Below are 18,211 nucleotides of genomic sequence, written 5' to 3'. Positions count from 1 at the left end.
AACACTGTAAATCAACTATAATTCTATTAAAAAAACAAACAAACAGGAAGAAAGAAAGAAAGAAAGAAACTCTGCTAGACATTAACATGTCATGTTCGGATGACTGAGCTTGGTGGACACCATCAAAAGGATCATGGCTTCAACCTCCTTTACTCTGTCCTTCATACATTCACCCACAACACAGAAAGCACCTTTCATTTTCAACAACACACACTTTGGCAGATAAAAAAGGTGACCCACACTTTCATTTTCTTTATTTTTCATTGATACCGTATGAATACAAAGTTTCTAGAAAGCTACAAAATGTCTACCACTTTATCAAGAAGGCATCAAAATGTGTCACTTTGCAAAGACATGAAAACACCTGCAGGAACTGACACAAAAATAGCATTTTTAGAGTGATGAAATAATTGCACTTAACTGTCATGGATATTACAGTTATCACACATATGTACCGCGAAAGCTAGAATACATTTTTTTTTTTTACAAAGCACTTTATAAAAAAATTCTCTGCACACAAACCCTATAATTTTCATATAACTATCATACTAAAGATAAATTCACTTTAAAGCCAACACTTAGAACATTTTTAAACAAAAAGGTACCAGTACCTAAACACAGACGTTAACAAATACAAGAATACTGTACTGCCAAGAGGTTTAACCAAATGCCTTTTCAAAGTTTCTGCAAACAGGTTATGAAAACGTATGTGAGAATTTGCCCCCATCCCCCCATCTCTCCAATCTACCCAAGAGGAACCTTACTGCCTAAAGGCAGGCTCCCCAGCCCACTCACAGCAGCAGTACAATATCAAAGGAACCACTGACCAGATGAAACGCTTATGTCACAAGCCCATTTCATACACGTGACACACGAAGACACAGACTGTGAGAATCCCATTAAGTCATTTAGAATGTGAACAAACACACGTGGCAAAAAACCGATTTACATAAAATTTAAGCATATTAAAGAATTAAAGGCTATTCAGGTTTCTTTTTTAAATGTTACAAAACTTTTTTTTGTCATTTTTTTAGGCACATAGTTTTTGTTTTTACTTTTTTTTTTTTTCCTTATCTGCAGTCATGAGCCTATTGAAAAAGGCCTACAGAAGTGACTCTTTCAAGGAGGTAACAGGGAGATGGTTTTTTTTTTTTTTTTTTAAGAAGTGCAGTTAATATCTAATTTACACAGTGAAACTAATCACGGAAAATGACTGATGCAAAAAAGAAAAGAGAAGGAAGGAAGGAAGGAGGGAGGGACTGAGGGAAGGAGGGAGGGAGAAAACCAGAGACTGGTTTCCAACTGATTTACACCTAGATTCCGTCAGCCTCTTTCAGAAAAAGGGGAAGGGGAGACAATTTCATAATGGAAGGCAGACAAAAGAGAGCCAACATGATAGAGGTGGAACCTCCTGGAATCTGACCCCATTTCATGATGAAAGAGAGGGAACATAAATGCTATTTCAAATGCTAAAATGATGGAGCGGGTTATATAACAGACTCAACGCAAATTCACAGAGAATAAAACAAGTTTACGGCTTAGGAAGTAGAACAATAAAGACAAATATTTCATCTTATTTAATGGTGCATGACTTCAGTGAAACTACCCTTTGCAATGCAATTTTAAACACAAAACCTTCATTCTTAACGATATAAGTAATGAGTTAATGAGAGAAAACTATTGCCAAAAAAAGCACAGTAACAGTTGAAAAGGGAAGCAGGAAAACAAACATTTGATTAATTTCTTCCAAGTTGTGGTGTAGTCCTGACATGACAGGGAGGGGCTGAATTCAAGCAGCTAACTATAACTTGTGTTGAGCAATTTTCCTTTTCATGTAATTTTTTTTTTCTTGTAGAAATTTCTATGAATACTCACAACTTGGTGTGGATAGAAATCACTCCTGAAATTTCAGACAGCCCAAAGAGGGTATTCTTAAAGACACCAGGTAGAGACAGACGGACCATACGCATTCAGAGGCTAACTTTCAAAGATGTCTAATGTCACTGTAAAGTCTATATTGGTAAAGAAAAGTCTTTTTTGTCCTGGCTTTTGTTTGGCTCGTGTTTTTGCCTTCTCATCCTTTTCACTCCTTTTCCTCCCCTCTATCAATTTTCCCAATTTACACAAGGTTTTGATAAAAGCCAGCACGGACTCTAAAGAGCTGCCCTTTGGAGGGCTGGAACATTCTTCGAAAATTCCGAATCGTGAGTGGTGCTCTTTGGAAGTTTCTCATAGCACATTCAGACAACACTCAGAGTCAACATTTTCACCCTAAGAAGAACACTTCAATTGTAATGACCCTAACCCATTTTTTGTTCTGCACTGTCATCTCAGTTTGAGGCTTCCAACTTTCAAAACGGTATCACTGCGTAAACCAGAAGTGCGCGCTGTCATCTGAGTGGAAAGGCAGGCCTCCACAGACTGAACATGAGCATAAGAAGGACAAATCTGTCCACCGGCCGAGAGTCTGCGGTTTGTGTGCAAGTTCCCTCAGGCGGACACAGGGCTGGGTGACGGGCGGAGATGGTGCACGGGGTCACGGCGCACAAACACACCAGTTCCTGGGGGCCCTCCTGCCGCTGTGCGCCCCGGGGGCATGGGTGGCAGGGGCTCCCCCACGGCAGACAGACAGCGCAGCAGGCAGGGTCCGCGCCGTGCTCTTGTGAAAGGAGGCCTGTGGTTGGTTACTATCCCAGTAAACCAAAGGCATTACGGTGATCTCAGAATATTTTTGGTCTCTCTACAAATTATCGTGATTATGGCAGCACTTTTCTAAGCTGGAATCTCAAACCAAAGGCACTTTCATGCTAGAGTGCAGAAGATTCACAAATAGCTAAGTATTTGGTCATGAATTTAAAAGGCAACATTAAAAGTATACAATTTGCTTTTCATAGTAAACTACGAAGCTGCAAAACCTTCCATTTTGGTATAGACATTTGACAGTGTGGTCAATGAACTGACTTCTGTTCATTTCAGATTTCAGACCAAGAAGTCAAACTTCCTATAGAACTGGAGAAAAATGGGCTTACAAAACAAAAATGAAAACAATGCTTGCTTGCTCTATTTTAAATACCATGCCGATCAGTAAGGGGACATCGAGAACTGGTGTGAGAAAAGGCTGGCGGCACGACTAAGTATCACTAAGGCACTGCTTACTGAACGCTTTGGCAGCTCTGAATTGAAAACTTCCTACAAAAGTTAACAGTAGTAAGAGAGATGCTTCCAGCTTACAAAAGGGCTCACAGTTCCGAGGCAGCCTTCCGCACTGCAAACCCTACACGCAACATCGCAAAGATTTAAGGCTTTTCAGAAATGACACGTGCAGGGTTTTGCCACAGAAACATCAACAGAAGGAAAGAAGCAATGCAGACGTATCCTCTTAATGTCACAGGTGTGAACACCAACACACAAAATTGGTTCTACCCTTCGTTAGAACAGGTGTAGTGTACCAGAGCATAGACAAAATCATACAAGTTATCGGTACCTGGTTTGAAAAGTTGACTGTCATCTTGTGTGATTTAAATAACTTACGTTTGTACAAAAACAAACTGCAAAAGCCACTAGAGTACTGAGACCTAAAGAAGACTTGGGTTTGTAACACCAAGTTCTGGGCACGGGGGCTGTTTTTTGGCTGGTCCGAGCGTGGGACTTTGCTGCTGGGATGCTTTGTGAAGAGAAATTTGACTCAGAGCCTGTGGCAGGTGAACTGTCCTCAGGGTAAGGAAAAGGCTCATCAGCTTTCCTATCTGCTCGTGGATGCCTCCCAGACATGACACTCCAGGGAGAGAAGCAGCGTCACCACCAGGAGATGCTGCTGCTCTGGCAGAGGAAGGGGGTCTTAACCTCCCTCTCTCTTCCGCCCCGAGCACCAGAGAGGAACGACCCCCGCCAAGAGGCCAAGGATTAAGTGTCAGGAGTCCCAGAGCCTTACTCTTAATCTGTCACTGACCAGCTGGGTGACTTTGGGCAAGTCATCTCCCCTCTGGGCCTCAACTTTCTCATCTATAAAATGGAGGTCACAGGCATACCTCGTTTTATTGTGCTTCACAGATCTCGCAGTTTTAAAAAATTGAAGGTTTGTGGCGACCCTGCGGCAAACGAGTCTACCAGCGTCACTTTCCAATAACATTTGCTCACTTCACGTCTCTGTGTCACATTTTGATAATTCTCGCAATAATTAATAATTGAAGAATAATTCAACTTTTTAAAATTATTTTCATATTTTTTATGGTGACCTTCAAGTTTCTGTTGTAACTGTTCCGGCATTTTTTAGCAACATTTTTTCATTAAGGTATGTGCACTGATATTTTTTTAGACATAATACTATTGCACACTTAGTAGACTACAATACAGGGTAAACATAACTTATATATGCACTGTGTGACTCGCTTTACTGTGATATTTGCTTTCTTGTGGTGCTCTGGAACTGAGCCCGCACTAGCTCTGAGGTATGCCTGAAGACTGTGCTTTCCTAAAGCTCAATAAAGAAAAATTCGATCAGCCCTCTTCCAAAATGAATCCCTCTCTCCACCATCCTTAAAGATGAAATGTTCCAGAGGTCTCTGTAAATTCTACAAAAAAGCAATGAGTGCAAGGCTAAAAGTAGAAGACCAGAGGAAATTTATTGAAATGATTAAAGGTTTGATAATGAGAACTATAACCTTATGAGAAATAATAAAAATGGGTGGGATTTTTTTTTAACCTGATAAAATAAGCAATGAAGAGCAAATTAGAAATGCTCTTTAAATAGGTGTGAGTTGATTAATAGGGATGATGGTGGCCAGCTGTCCCCAACTTTCCCAGGGAGGAAGGAAAGAATACTTGCAGCAGAGAGATTCTGTTGTGAAATAGAAGTTCTGAAACAGCAAGAAACACGGACACAATATCATTTGAGTAATATTCCTACCTGTCTCTTGATGGCCTGAAACAAGGCTCCCAAGAGAAGCTTTCTCAGGGTAAAATGGAAGGAGGAAGAAAACCTCAAATATGGCATTTGTGACGTGTCAGATGCAGGGCAGTGGTTCTCAACCAGGGGCAATTCTGTGCCCCATGGCACATTTGGCAATGTCTGGAGACATTTTGGGTTGTGACAACTGGGGAAAGGTGTATCTAGTGGGCAGAGGCTAGGGATGCTGCTAAACCTCCTACAATGCACAGGACAGCCCTGCACCACAGAGAATTATCTGGTCCAAATGTAAACAGTGTCGAGAAAGGGTTGAGAAACGCTGGTCTAGAGTAGCTTAGACGTTCTGGGATTCTAGGACATGTTTTGGAAAAGCCCCAACTTTATGTCTCTTGCTAAGATGAAAATGAATACCAAGAGACCAAAGCCCAGTTCTTCAGCTTCTCCCTATTTAGGCTGCGGAAAGTGGCCTCTGAACTCTCCAGTGAAAGCACAAGATGTCCCTGAATTGATCCTGGTAGTGGAGGGTCAACCAGGAGACAGAGCACCCAGAAAAGAGCAGTGAGGACAGAGCTTTGGAAAGGCTTCTTTATGGTACAGAAAGCTTTACGAAGGGAAGAGACTCTGCCATAAAGGGTGAAAGACCAAAAACAGACTTGGATTCGATGTTATAACACAAATCTAACCCCAGGGTCTAATTTGGGAGTGACAGAGAAAGGGCTAAGAGGTTGGACCAGTGGTTAAGACAGGGAGAATATCTGCCCTGGAGAAATCTTTAGGACAAGACAAGAAGTAAACTTGTTTTAAGAGCAAAAAGCAATCCTCAAGTTCATCCATGTAAACCCCCAAACTCAACTACAAAGGCATTCGGAGGAAGAGGCAAGCATCAGAGGGCCCAGCCTAACTCTGTGAGTTCAGCAGACCAGGGTATGCCCTCCTCTGCAGCCAAAAGAACTACCCTCTAGCTGGTGTTCTTGGGTCTCGGTCTATTTGCGCTTTGAAAAAAATAAATCCTCAGAGCCCTCCTGGCAGTACTGAAGAGCCCCATTCCTGGGAGAAAACGTGAACCAAATACCTCTTGCCCTGAAGTTCTGGGATGGCGTGGCTTTTAGCCACACAAGATCATTTGCGCCCCTTGGTCCGGAGAGACTGGGGGTAACACCTTGAGTAAAGACACAGGAGATGGGAGCAAAAGAAGCATACACACCATGCTGCTGGCTTATGTAAGGGATGTGTGTTCCAAAAGGGGAAAGTTCTGCGCTCTCTCCTTTGGTCTTCCCAGTGACCAGGGTCATGGGTTTGGGAGAGGTCAGGCTTGGTTCTTCTGTTTGCCACGAGCCAGCCACACCCTCATGACCACCAGATACTAATCAATATATAAGCAGGGTCAGAGCAGGTGGTGGGACAGGGAAGGGGGTGTGTAGGTTATTTGAATGTGACAGAACTAAGTTTTCATTTTCTGGCTTTTGACGTAGAAGTCTTGACATGTTTCACAACTTACAAAACATTTTATGTTCTAATAGTGTTAACCTATTCCTGACGATTATAAAAAACATCACTTTCCTCCAGGAAGTTGGGGAGTATGCCCTGTCCCCTTCCCAATGAAGCACTTATGGAAATAACCCAAGACATGTGGCCACATCAAACCAACTCTGCCTGGACAATGCTTTGGAATATTTGGGTTGGAAAGTTGAATTCCTCCTAGGAAGAAAACCTCCCAAATGTGCCTGTTTGGAAAGGGCAGAGATAGACAGCTGAGCCTCTTCAACCTCAGTCAAATAAGTATTGTGACTTACTGAGAGACGTCAAGGAAATGCGTGTCCTTAGCAAATACACCTAGATCTACGGACACAGATTGAGAAATACACACATATCAGCACCTAGAAAACTGAGTGACACTGAATAGATGTTCAATAAATATGTGTTGAATAACTATATATGTATATGTGTATATATGTACACACAAACACACACGTACACATATAGTTACAGCAGGTTAATATGCATATTGGATCACCAGAAATAATTTACCCACAGGCTGGTGAGCACACTTGTGATTTTCTGGGGAGCAGAGATCCTAAAACTGATGAGCCTTTTATGAGTTTGGTTGTTGAAATTTCTCCCAGCCACAGGGTTTTCTATAATTTGCAGCTCACAGTGCAGTATTCATGCCAATTTTAAATTTTTGTTATTAAATTTCAGTGGTTCAAATATTTACTCATCTTAATAAAAAATTTGGTTGTCCATATAAAATATAACTGCACACACAAGACTATAAACATTGTAAGTTTAGATTTTCAGTATTTATCTACTTATTGCAAAAAGAGCCATCTTTTCTTTTTCATTAAATAATCATCACATTAGTACAATACACTTTTATATTTTTTAAATATACTATATATGTTAAGGATAAGGGGTGAAGTTTTCTTCCTCTGTAATAGCTGTTTCAAGAGTTTAATGGATTAGGAGATTAGTTTTAACCTTGAGGAAAAAAGTACAAATTTGTCTCATTAGGATATTTCTACCAAGCATTTCTTAAGGCTATATTTTAACATTTGGTTTCAAAAAGGAAAAGTTTCATTTAAAAAATAATTTAGTGAATTACATTCTTTCATAACTTCCACCCTAATTTGTTACAAAGATAAGTCTAAAGATTCTTAGTTTTGTGTACTAATTTACATTTATATTTAAAGATTAATTTTACTTGTATCTTAAAACAAGAATTTTATGTTGGAAAAAAATAAAAAACACTAAATACATTTGTATAAAGGCTGTAAATGTCCAATGGTAAATGCTCTGTCTTAATTTTTTTTTCTACCACAACGAGAAACAGGTCTCTGCAGACAGAGACTTGGGTTCTTAAGGTTCACCTTTCTGAGGAACTGTGGGCTATGGATCTGAATAACACACAGAAACAACTCGATTTCTCTTTTTACAACTGTACCAGAACTTCACAGCTACAATGAGTATGAACACATGAAAAAATGACTTCACTCAAACAGGATTTAGAAAAGTTGGGGTGACCTCAGGGCCAGGGCAGCACCCCTGTGTGGTGAGGTTTACAGTCAGTCGTTCGATCATGGAGAGAGTGTGTGTGTGTGTGCACATATGTGTGTGTGTATATACAGATATCTCTATATATAAATAACCACGGTTAGTCCTTTACAAGCCTGTAAATATGATGCTGTGCTCCATGTTCACTATTTGAAACTTCAAATACACAGGCCATGCACAGGAGAGTTTCTTGTGTATCCCTGTTTGTTACCACCTGTTAAAAAAAAAAAAAGTATAAATGGGAAAGAATATGCAACAGAATGTACAATATATATAGGTATAACTGAATCACTTTGCTGTACAGCAGAAATTAACACATTGTAAATCAACTATATGTCAATAAAATATTTTTTAAAGTATCTATCTATCTATCTATGTATCTAGATCTATATCTATAACGAACACCACATGAATGGAAACATATTCCATCTGTGCCATGATGACTACGATTTACTTGGAGAGGAATATGGATTCCAATGTTCAAAAAGTGGATTGTTAAGAGATCTGCCCAGCCTCCCTCCGCCCCCTCCAGCAAAAACTCAGGATATTACAGGTCCGACTTAAATCCTATTTAAGCTTAGTTACCATGTGTAAGAAAGACCTTACAGATTGGGTCTCACTCAGAGAGCCTCAGAAGACACCACAAGAATTAGTGTGGGGTTTTTGTTTTGTTTTGTTATTTTGGGGTGTGGTGGTGCAATTTTTTTTACAACACAGAATTTTCTATAATTCTGTTCCATGGGACAGTCATTTATCCTAGGGACTGTCTCCTATCTTATTCCTAAACCTCTACTAAATTTTGTTTCACGATAGCCAATGGGAAACATAAGCTCTGTGAGTGCCTTGCTCACCACTGTACTAACATGCAGTGCCTGGACTCAGTGAAATATATGCGGAGTAAAAGAACAGTCACACAGTTCAAACCCATGTTGTTCAAGGGTCCACTGTATTCGCTGAATGGATGGAAATTCACAGAATAATAGCCACCATCTGTTCAGTGTTTACTATGCACCTCCTCAGTATTAAATGCTCTACAGAAAGTATCTCATATAATATTACAACAACTCTAGGAGCAGGTGCGATATCACTCCCTCTTTGACAAGGGAGGATGCTTGGGGTTAATTTGTTTAAGGTTATACTAATGTCAACGAAAAACCCAGATCTTCTGAATCTGAAGACCTTTTTCTTACCCATTATGCCATGCTGCTCTAGATAAATGCATTGATACAGTGATGAAGCATCTAATTTTTTTTTTTTTCTGGGTAACAAAGTTTTTTTTCAATACTGGTACCCACCTGCTTTTCTAGTCTCACTCCCTGCCACTTCCCTTGCAGATCAAACACTCCAAGTATGCAAGTCTTCCAGCCCTGAAATCTTTCTCTCCCTCATCCCTATATCCAAACAAATGCCGTGTCCTGCTGCTTTTACCTCCTGAATAGTTCTTGAATCCATCTCCCTTTTCCCCCCCCGCAACAGCCCAAGGCACCAGCAAAGCTGACCTGGACTCCTCCACCAGCAGCCACCCTTGCCGGGCACCAGTCTCACCTGTGCACAGTAGTCACAGTAACCTTGAAAGAAATATGAATCTGACAACAACACACTCCTGCTTAAAAACTGAATGGCCTCTTTTAGACTTTAGGATGAAGAGAAAACCTGTTCTCATCCTACAAGGATGAGAGTGAGCGGCCCATTCTGGCCGGTCGTACCCGGCCAGCCGCACTGCTCTGTTTCCAGTCCTCCTCCTACCACATTCCCACCTACGTGCAGTATTCTTCCCTACCCTCTCTGCCTCTCTATCCATCTGGAGACACCTCTCAATTGTTTCTTCCTCAGGGAAGCATTCCCTGACCTCCTATTACACGTTCTCTTGTCACCATGCACCGACCTCTGCCAGCCGTCAGCCACAGGTGAATTACATGCATTTTGTGACTCCCTGTCCTTGATGAATGCCTGCCTCCCTCACCAGACCCCACCTGTCTAGTTCACCACAGCCCCACAGCTGACATGTCAGTATGCACCCACCAAACGGGCCTTTTCTTGGTAAATCTGAAAAATATCTGCTTGTCCATCAGGCAATTTAAATATCATCTTTTAACATCCCTGAGAATTCCCCACCTCAGTCCAAGTGCAGGTGCCTGCTCAGGCAGTTCAACTACTCTGTGCTCCCATGATGTCTGTTTCACAAGTTTACTGCAGCCATGATGGCCTTGCATAGTCATCACCTATTTACCCACCTCGTTCTCCCTACAAGGCCCAGATTTCCTGTGTTTTATTTGCACTGTATTTCAGCAGCTAGTACAACCTTTCCATAACTTAGCCAAATGAATGCAAACATTCTCAATAACCTTTGAGGTGGAGAGGGCAGACTTGAGCACTTTGTTTGTAAACGGAGGAAACTGAGGTCTGGAGACTTTAAATGTCTTACCCAAGGTCATAAAGTAGAGCTGAGTCCTAAACCCAAGTCTTCTCACTCCATGACCATGACATCCTGCAAAGTGTCTTTTCCATCAATTCAAATCTTAATTTATATCTATCACTGGCTCTGTGACCTCAGGAAGGACTAACATTCCTTATCCATAAAATAGGAATAAAAATGACTTCACAGTTCTGCAGTGAGAATTTCATAATATATGTACAAAAGATTCAGCACTGTACCTGGAACCTCTATGATCTATTTTACCTTCTTGCAGACTTTCTATGAAAGGCTATATCCTATTTAGGCTTCATGCTTGAGATTAAGGAGGAAGGAAAAAAAATGTTTCCAGCAACCTGTACGTCTGAATATGACCTCAAAAGATGATCGGAATCCTTGGCCCACAATTCAGTCGCTGTCTTCCTCAGTCTGATTGCCACCATTAAGGCCCCAAACCTACAGGGTCACCTCAATTCCTGAATCATTCTGACGAAACCAGAGTCTAGCCCACCAGCCAGTAAGGCCTGGAACTGGCCGCGGTGATACAGGTTTTGTATCTAATGTTCCTAGTAAAACATCTGCAACTGTGTCCAGCAACTGTCATTCTGGCCATGTCCCTACACCTGAGGAAGTGCTGAAAAGTATGATCTCTCCTGTTTATCAGTGAGATGACTTCATTTTCATTGCCCAGGAGTGCTGGCTTAATTTCAGTTTTTCTACAGAAAACTATTATTTCTAGCAAATATTTATTTGCTACTAATTCTATATTTATTTGCTTCTGATTCTTCATATCAAAGGGATGTATATAGTTGCTTAATGATACATTTTAAAATTAATTTAACCTGGTAGGTTAAATGGATGGCAGTCATGTGTTCCAAGGGAGCATTACTGATATAGTTACACAGGTTTTGTGGGTAATAGACACTTATAACTTTCCCTGATCATGTTTATCTTGGCTGTGCCGTGAAGTCGGGTTTTAGGGACTGAGGACATATTCCTTAATGTGCTGAAACAGTCTCACTGGTTTGTAAGAAACATCTAAGACTCCCTCCAGAAGAGGGGGGTGGCCATCCACTCAGAGAGTTTTGGTTAATTTCTGAGGCAACTGAATGTCCACAGCAGGATGTCACACACACCTTCCGGTCATCTGAGCACTAAGGTGATCCAGCTGTTCTTAAATAGCAACAAAGAACACCTATAATGACAAGTACCTGCCAGCACCCGAAACCTTGAACTGCTCAATTTTCACCAAAGACCATTAGAAAAAGGATACTAATGAATAGTTATAATATGTTTTCCAAACTTTCTCCTGGACTGCTAGTTTCCAAGTTTCAGAGGGACATGGACACATATGAGAATCCACTGAGATTCTCTCCTTGGAATAAATGAAAATTAGATGTAAAATTATCTGTCTGACAATTGTATACCCATAATCACGTGTCTGTGAACTCTGAGGCTCCCTGTGGCTCACTTAACCAATCCCCTATAGCAGTGGGTCTCAACCTGGCTACACACCAGAACTACCTGGGGAGCAGTAAAAATAAACCAAAACCATGATTCTGGGTCCCATCCTTCAGAATTTTTAAAAGCTTCCTGGATGAATATCTTGATATGCAGAAGGTTTTTAATTTCTTGATTTTTATCTTTTTTTTTTTTTTTTTTTTTTTTTTTTTTTTTTTTTTTTTTTACAGTGGCATACAAGAGCTGGCCCCTACTAGCTCTGAAAGTTATTGTTAAATATGAAGGAATTTCATGAGCTGGACAAATATTGGTAGCTTGAAATTGCCCATGGAAGCTGTATTTGCAACAATGGAAATGGGCAAAAGCTACGGATCAGGGTTTTGGAAGGAACTAGGGGAGAGCCTTTTTTTTTTTTTTTTTTTTAAACCAGCACATCACTGATTGAGAACCACTGTCCCACTGAATCCAAAAAGTCCAGGTAAAGAATTCTTGCTCTAAGTTTTCTAGTTCTTAAACCTGGTAACAAAGAATAACAAAGTAGGCCTTCAGAGGGCTGAATATTTGACCACAATATTGTCCTGCTGCCCCTTTTTGCAAAATTGTCTCCACCAAATTTTGTTTTGGCATTTTGCCTTTGGTTTAATCAAGGTTATTTTTTAAAAATTAGCTTTATGAAATCCATTACTGTATATCTTATAGGTATATTTTGAGAGGAGCACTGTACTTATTAACCTTCCTAAGTAACCAAATGAAGTCCCCGTGAGAAACTGTTTTAAAGTTAAATTTAAAAAAACACACCGAGCATTGCCCAGGGGAACCAGAAAATTTTCCCATCATGGGCCTTGAGCACCATTGCTTTTTCCTTGCCCTTTAGCTGCCCATTAAGTTTTGACCATACTTTTCAGCCCATAAATATTCTCCCCCCGGCTCCTGGTTATGCCACTGACTGTATTCTAGTTTATATTTCTCCTGGTACTGAGGATTTATATTTTGCTATATTAATGTATGTTACTTATAATAATAAGGCCTTGTAAATCCTTCATGAAATGAGTCTAGGTATGTTTGAAGCACAAACCTGCTGACTCAGCTTTTGCCTCATTTATGATTTGTATACCATGGTGCTGCTGAGACTCACACTTAGCTAATACTGGAATTACCCAGGGAACCTTAGAAAACCTTAGAAAATACACATGCCCGGGTCCTATCCTCAGAGATCCTGAATTAATTGATCTAGGATGCAGCCCTACTATCGGGATTTTTAGGATATTCTCCAGGTCTTGCTAATGTGCAGCCAGAATTAAGAATCTAGTTGTATCATCACCCTCACCCTCCCTTCCCAAATTCCAGTTCCGCTAAGCTTAGAAAGCCCGGCCAGATGAGACCCCTTTCTCTTCCACAAACTTGAGCCAAACCAAGTTTACCCTATGGATGTGTGAATTCAACTACTGATTGACCACCTGGGGCCCAGCCCCACAGTCTAGTCAGTTACCCTTGGCCCAAGCCCCAGCACCTCCCAGGCCCATCTTCCCCACCAGCCTCATGGCCGAGTCTGACAAAACATGAAAGAGACAAATAGTTACCAATAAAATTGTGAAGTTTTCCAAAACACTGTTCATCATGTATTTCTCTGGTAAGTGTTTCAGCTTGTGGATGAAATTGATCATATATTCACACATCGGGGAGCGGTTTATTCGGTATACAAATCGGCCATTCTCAAACCTTGCATATTCCGTCTGTGAGGGAAAAAGGATTTGAGCATTTTTACACCTTTGACTTCAAAATACATAAAAGATATTATTGCCTGTAAAAGCATTTTACTTTTTCAACATGAATCACCTGCTATATGCTGCACTACTTACGTAGTTTACTTCATTAAAAAAAATCCTATCTCCAAACTTAACACCATACTCAGAATCCATTATTTTTCTGGAAATTTTTTTTTTTTTAAACTTGGGAAGATGACAGCTTTAAAGAAAAGTTGTAAAGATGCTTTTCAGCAAAGGTTAGAAAAAAATATAACTGCCTGCTTAGTGATTCTCTACCTCGAGATCTGTGAGAGCAAGCCCAGCCAGTCACAATTCTTCAGAGGGCCCACAGAAAATCCTTCTTTACTGTGACAAGGCCTCACAGGTCAACAACCAATGCAGCTCATTTCTCTGCTTTAGGAAAAACTACCTCACACTGATCATGAGCCCCTGACTGTGTTATGTCTTTAATATTTTTAAAAAAGGGTTTTTTAAAAAATATACACATGCAGTTTGAAGACCCCACTGAAGCACTTAGAAATAAGAGAGACACTCTTAGATACTCTGGATCAAAGAGGAATTTAAAAAGAAATTACAAGCTATCTAAAGAGTAATGAAAAAGAAAATATTTACATCAAACTTTTGGGACTCAATGAAGCTATACTTGCAGGAAAGCAGCTTCATGTATTCATCATTAAAGATGAAAAGTTACAGAACTTAGTACACATCTTAAAAAATTAATAAACCCTACAAAATAAATCAAAACCAGTGAAAACCAGGAATAGGAAATTAATAAAGATAAAAGCTCAAATCAATACAAAGGAAATTGCTTTTAAGATTTTATTTTGTTTTGATGTGGACCTTATTTTCTTTAAAAAGTCTTTATTGAATTTGTTACAATATTCCTTCTGTTTTATGGTTTTTGGTTTTTTGTCCATGAAGCATGTGGGATTCCAGTTCCCTGACCAGGGATCGAACCCGCACCCCCATCATTGGAAGGCGAAGTCATAACCACTGGACTGCCAGGGAAGTCCCGCAAAGGAAATTTAAAATGTAGACAGGATATAAAAACTAGTTCTTTGGGGCTTCCCTGGTGGCGCAGTGGTTGAGAGTCCGCCTGCCGATGCAGGGGATACGGGTTCGTGCCCCGGTCTGGGAGGATCCCGCATGCCGTGGAGCGGCTGGGCCCGTGAGCCATGGCCGTTGAGCCTGCTCGTCCGGAGCCTGTGCTCCACAATGGGAGAGGCCACAACAGTGAGAGGCCCACATACCGCAAAAAAAAAAAAAAAAAAAAAAAAAAAAACTAGTTCTTTGAAAAGACAAAATAAAATAAATAAACCCTTCACAATCTTAAGAAGGAGAAGAAAGAAAAGAGACAAAACCACAATTACATTATTGTTCAGAAGATTTAGAGGAGGTTACTTCATGTAACTCTTTGGCAAACAACCAATCAATCGATAAAAGCAAAGGAAAACCTAGAGGACAGGATGATTTCCCAGCAAAATACAAATTGCTAATATTGAACCAAAAAGAAGTAGAAAACTCCAATAGATCAATTACTGTGGAAATGACTAAAAACTATTTAGAAATCTACCACTGAAAAAGGTCCAAAGACCAAATGGTTTCACAGCTAAGTTTTATATAACCTTTAAAGAACAGTTATTTTCACTGTTATTCAAACAATGCTATACCATAGAAAAAGATAGGTATTCCAATTATTTTTATGAAATTGATGTATACTCAATACCAAAAGTTGATAGTTTATAAAAAAGAAAAGTATAGATTAATATCACTTATGAGGTGCAAACATTTTACGTAAAATAGCAAACAATGCATCAAAGTATCCAAAGCAGAACTTTCTTCAGGAATATGCTGTGGTGGTTCATACACAGGACATGTGTTAACTCATGATGTCAACAAATTGGAGAAAAATCACATAGTAAGAGTTGCTGAAAAGGCATCTGATAAAATATTGCAGCTATATTACTAATAAAAAAATTTAAGTAAAAGAGGAATAGAAAGAAAGAATTTAAATATAAAGACCATTTATAAAAACCAACAATAAGTTTAACGTCAAAACATCAAAACTATTTCTACTGACATCAGTAACCCTATACAAGGACGCTCAGCATCACTATTTCTTTTATTTCTTTTTACAACTGTGTTGGAAGTTTTAGCAAATGAAGAGAAGGTGAGAAAATAATAATAGTAATAATAATAAAAGTGGCATGAACATTGGAAACGAAGAGATAAAATAAAGTCTTCTCTTTTTGCTGCTGCTAAGATAATACAACAGAGAAAACCCATGAATCTAGGGGGCAAAACCCGCTGGAGATAAATAAGAGAATATGGTAAGATGGCCAAATAGAATATAGATATGCAAAAACTAGGAGCTTTCTTCTATTCTAGTAATTAAAATCTGGAAACTGGAAAAATTGCATTAACAAATTATATAATATTTAGAGATATATTTAACAAGAAAGGGATAAACCTATATATGAAAACTAAAATCTTATTAAAATAGATAAAATCAGATAGAAATGCAAATAGGTTCTTGATTGGAAAGATTTCAATCTGTCCCCAAATAATGTCTAAATCTAATGCAATTACAATTAGGTTGCTCAGGACTTCCCTGGCAGTCCAGTGGTTAAGACTCCACACTTCCACTGCAGGGGGCGCGGGAAGATCCTATATGCTGCATGACACGTCCAAAAAACAAAACCCCAAAAAACGATTAGGTTGCTCAAACAAGATTTTTGTTTTTCTTTACATTTTTATTTTTATTTTTATTTTTTTATTTTTATTTTTTTTTGAGGTACGCGGGCCTCTCACTGTTGTGGCCTCTCCTGCTGTGGAGCACAGGCTCTGGACGCGCAGGCTCAGTGGCCATGGCTCACGGGCCCAGCCGCTCCGTGGCATGTGGGATCCTCCCGGACCGGGGCACGAACCCGCGTCCCCTGCATCGGCAGGCAGACTCTCAACCACTGCGTCACCAGGGAAGCCCATTCTTTACATTTTTAAAATGCTCTCATAGTTTGGAAGAATAAATGCTGGCTACCTGCCTAGAAAATATATGAAAAAGAAGAGCAGTGAGATTGACTTGCCCCAGCAGATATCAGAACATGCTATAAAGCCACTGTAATCAAATCAACACAATACTGGGACATGTAGAGATTAATAGAGGGTGGAATAGAACAGACCCCAGTATATGCAGTAACTTAAAGGGGACAGATCCACTCAGTTGGAAAATAAATGATTTAATAAATGACTTTGACACAAATGCCTATCTATTTGGAGGAAAATATAAGCAGACTCCCATTTCACACCAAATGCAGAAACATACTCCAAGTAGATTAAAGGCTTAATTACAAAACTCCACCTGCCACACCACAGCACGTTCTCCATGAAAATACCTGGGATTTCACCAGTCGAAGACAACCTTTCCCTGTTCCCTGAACTTATAAAGAGATTTGGGTATGTTAGCTGAGGATGAACTGAAGAATAGTTTGACATCTAGGAAACTGAGTTACTTATCTGGTTCATCTTTTCTCACAGGTACCTACCTGTCCAGGCAGGAAATCCATCTACAGGTAAGCGCTGACAACTTGGCCATTTGGTAGCAACAGTAACACTAACCTTCTGTGCTCCCAACCACCAGCAGGTACCTTTGCTTCCTCCTTCTCAGGGGAGATGGAGGTCATGTGGCTCCAGGTCTCCCAGCTGTGTCTCATTACACGGCCACATTCTCACCCAGACACTGCCTTGAGCTCGTTTCCCCCCTCCCTCACCCTTCTTTGTCCTGGGCTTCTCTGTTCATGTCTCCCTTTCCACCTACCCCAGGTCTGGCTGCCACTATCCAAACTTAATCTTGATCCCGATTTTCCTTGCTATTCCCTCTCTGCAGCTAGCTCTCCATTCCCACAGCTTTGATTATCCTTAATGCTCAGGATTCTCAATTGATATTTTCAGTCTTTACCTGTCTCCCAAATCCTAGTGTTGCATCTATATTCGTCCCTCACTATTTCCAGTTGAACATCTTACTTACTTATCTCTGCTGGTGGCTACACTGTCCTCCTAAGCATAAAACATGTGATCTTTGACTCTTCCGCCTCTTTAATATTTAATATCCAGTCAGTTTCTAAGTACCATTCAAAATGTCTCCCTGGGTTCCCACTACCACCCTTTTAGTAAAGCTCATGACACCCAAGCTTACGGCTACCATCTAGTCAACTCACTTACATCCTCCTCTACCAGCATAACCCTCCTTAACACCATTCTCAGGATGCGCATCCTGTGCTCGGGAAGCTATGAGGGCCTGCAGCATCCCAAATCCGCCTTGTTCAGCCCAAAGTCTTGAAAAACATCTCCGGCTCCCTCTCTCCACCCAATGCATCCTCTCTCTCATGCCTCAACACAAAGTCAGGTTGGGCTCCTGGACCTGAGAGGTCCTGGACATCTGTGAATAAACACCACTCAAGGACTGACACACTGGCAAGCACAGGGCTGACTTCAGACAGTCGGAGGGCTGGCACGGGATTCCTCCTGGCCTTCTTTATCTCAGTCGCTTTCAAATCATTTTGCCTTCTTAGAAGTAATGTGGCGGGGGGGGGGGGGGGGGGGGGGGGGGGGGGGGGG

General features: G+C 40.5%; 1 protein-coding gene across 3 annotated transcripts in view; it reads right to left on the bottom strand.

Moving 5' to 3' along the window:
* Nucleotides 1-7,959: 7,959 nt before the first annotated feature.
* TEAD1 (TEA domain transcription factor 1) overlaps nt 7,960-18,211 on the bottom strand; it is a 258,914-nt gene continuing 248,662 nt past the window's right edge. For 2 of the 3 annotated variants that reach the window (XM_007471413.1, XM_007471414.1), the window contains 2 exons: nt 13,412-13,564; nt 7,960-8,171 (listed from right to left, as the gene is read on the bottom strand). In XM_007471413.1, the coding sequence (XP_007471475.1) occupies nt 8,058-8,171; nt 13,412-13,564 (267 nt within the window). In that variant the 3' untranslated portion in view covers nt 7,960-8,057. The remainder of the gene's footprint in view (nt 8,172-13,411; nt 13,565-18,211) is intronic. The other variant, XM_007471415.1, reaches the window with a different exon arrangement.

Source organism: Lipotes vexillifer, unplaced genomic scaffold (genome assembly GCF_000442215.2).
Source record: "Lipotes vexillifer unplaced genomic scaffold, Lipotes_vexillifer_v1.1 scaffold6, whole genome shotgun sequence".
Lineage (NCBI taxonomy): Eukaryota > Metazoa > Chordata > Mammalia > Artiodactyla > Lipotidae > Lipotes > Lipotes vexillifer.
The sequence above is the reverse complement of the archived record's forward strand: the minus strand, read 5'-3'. Positions and strand labels throughout refer to the sequence as shown.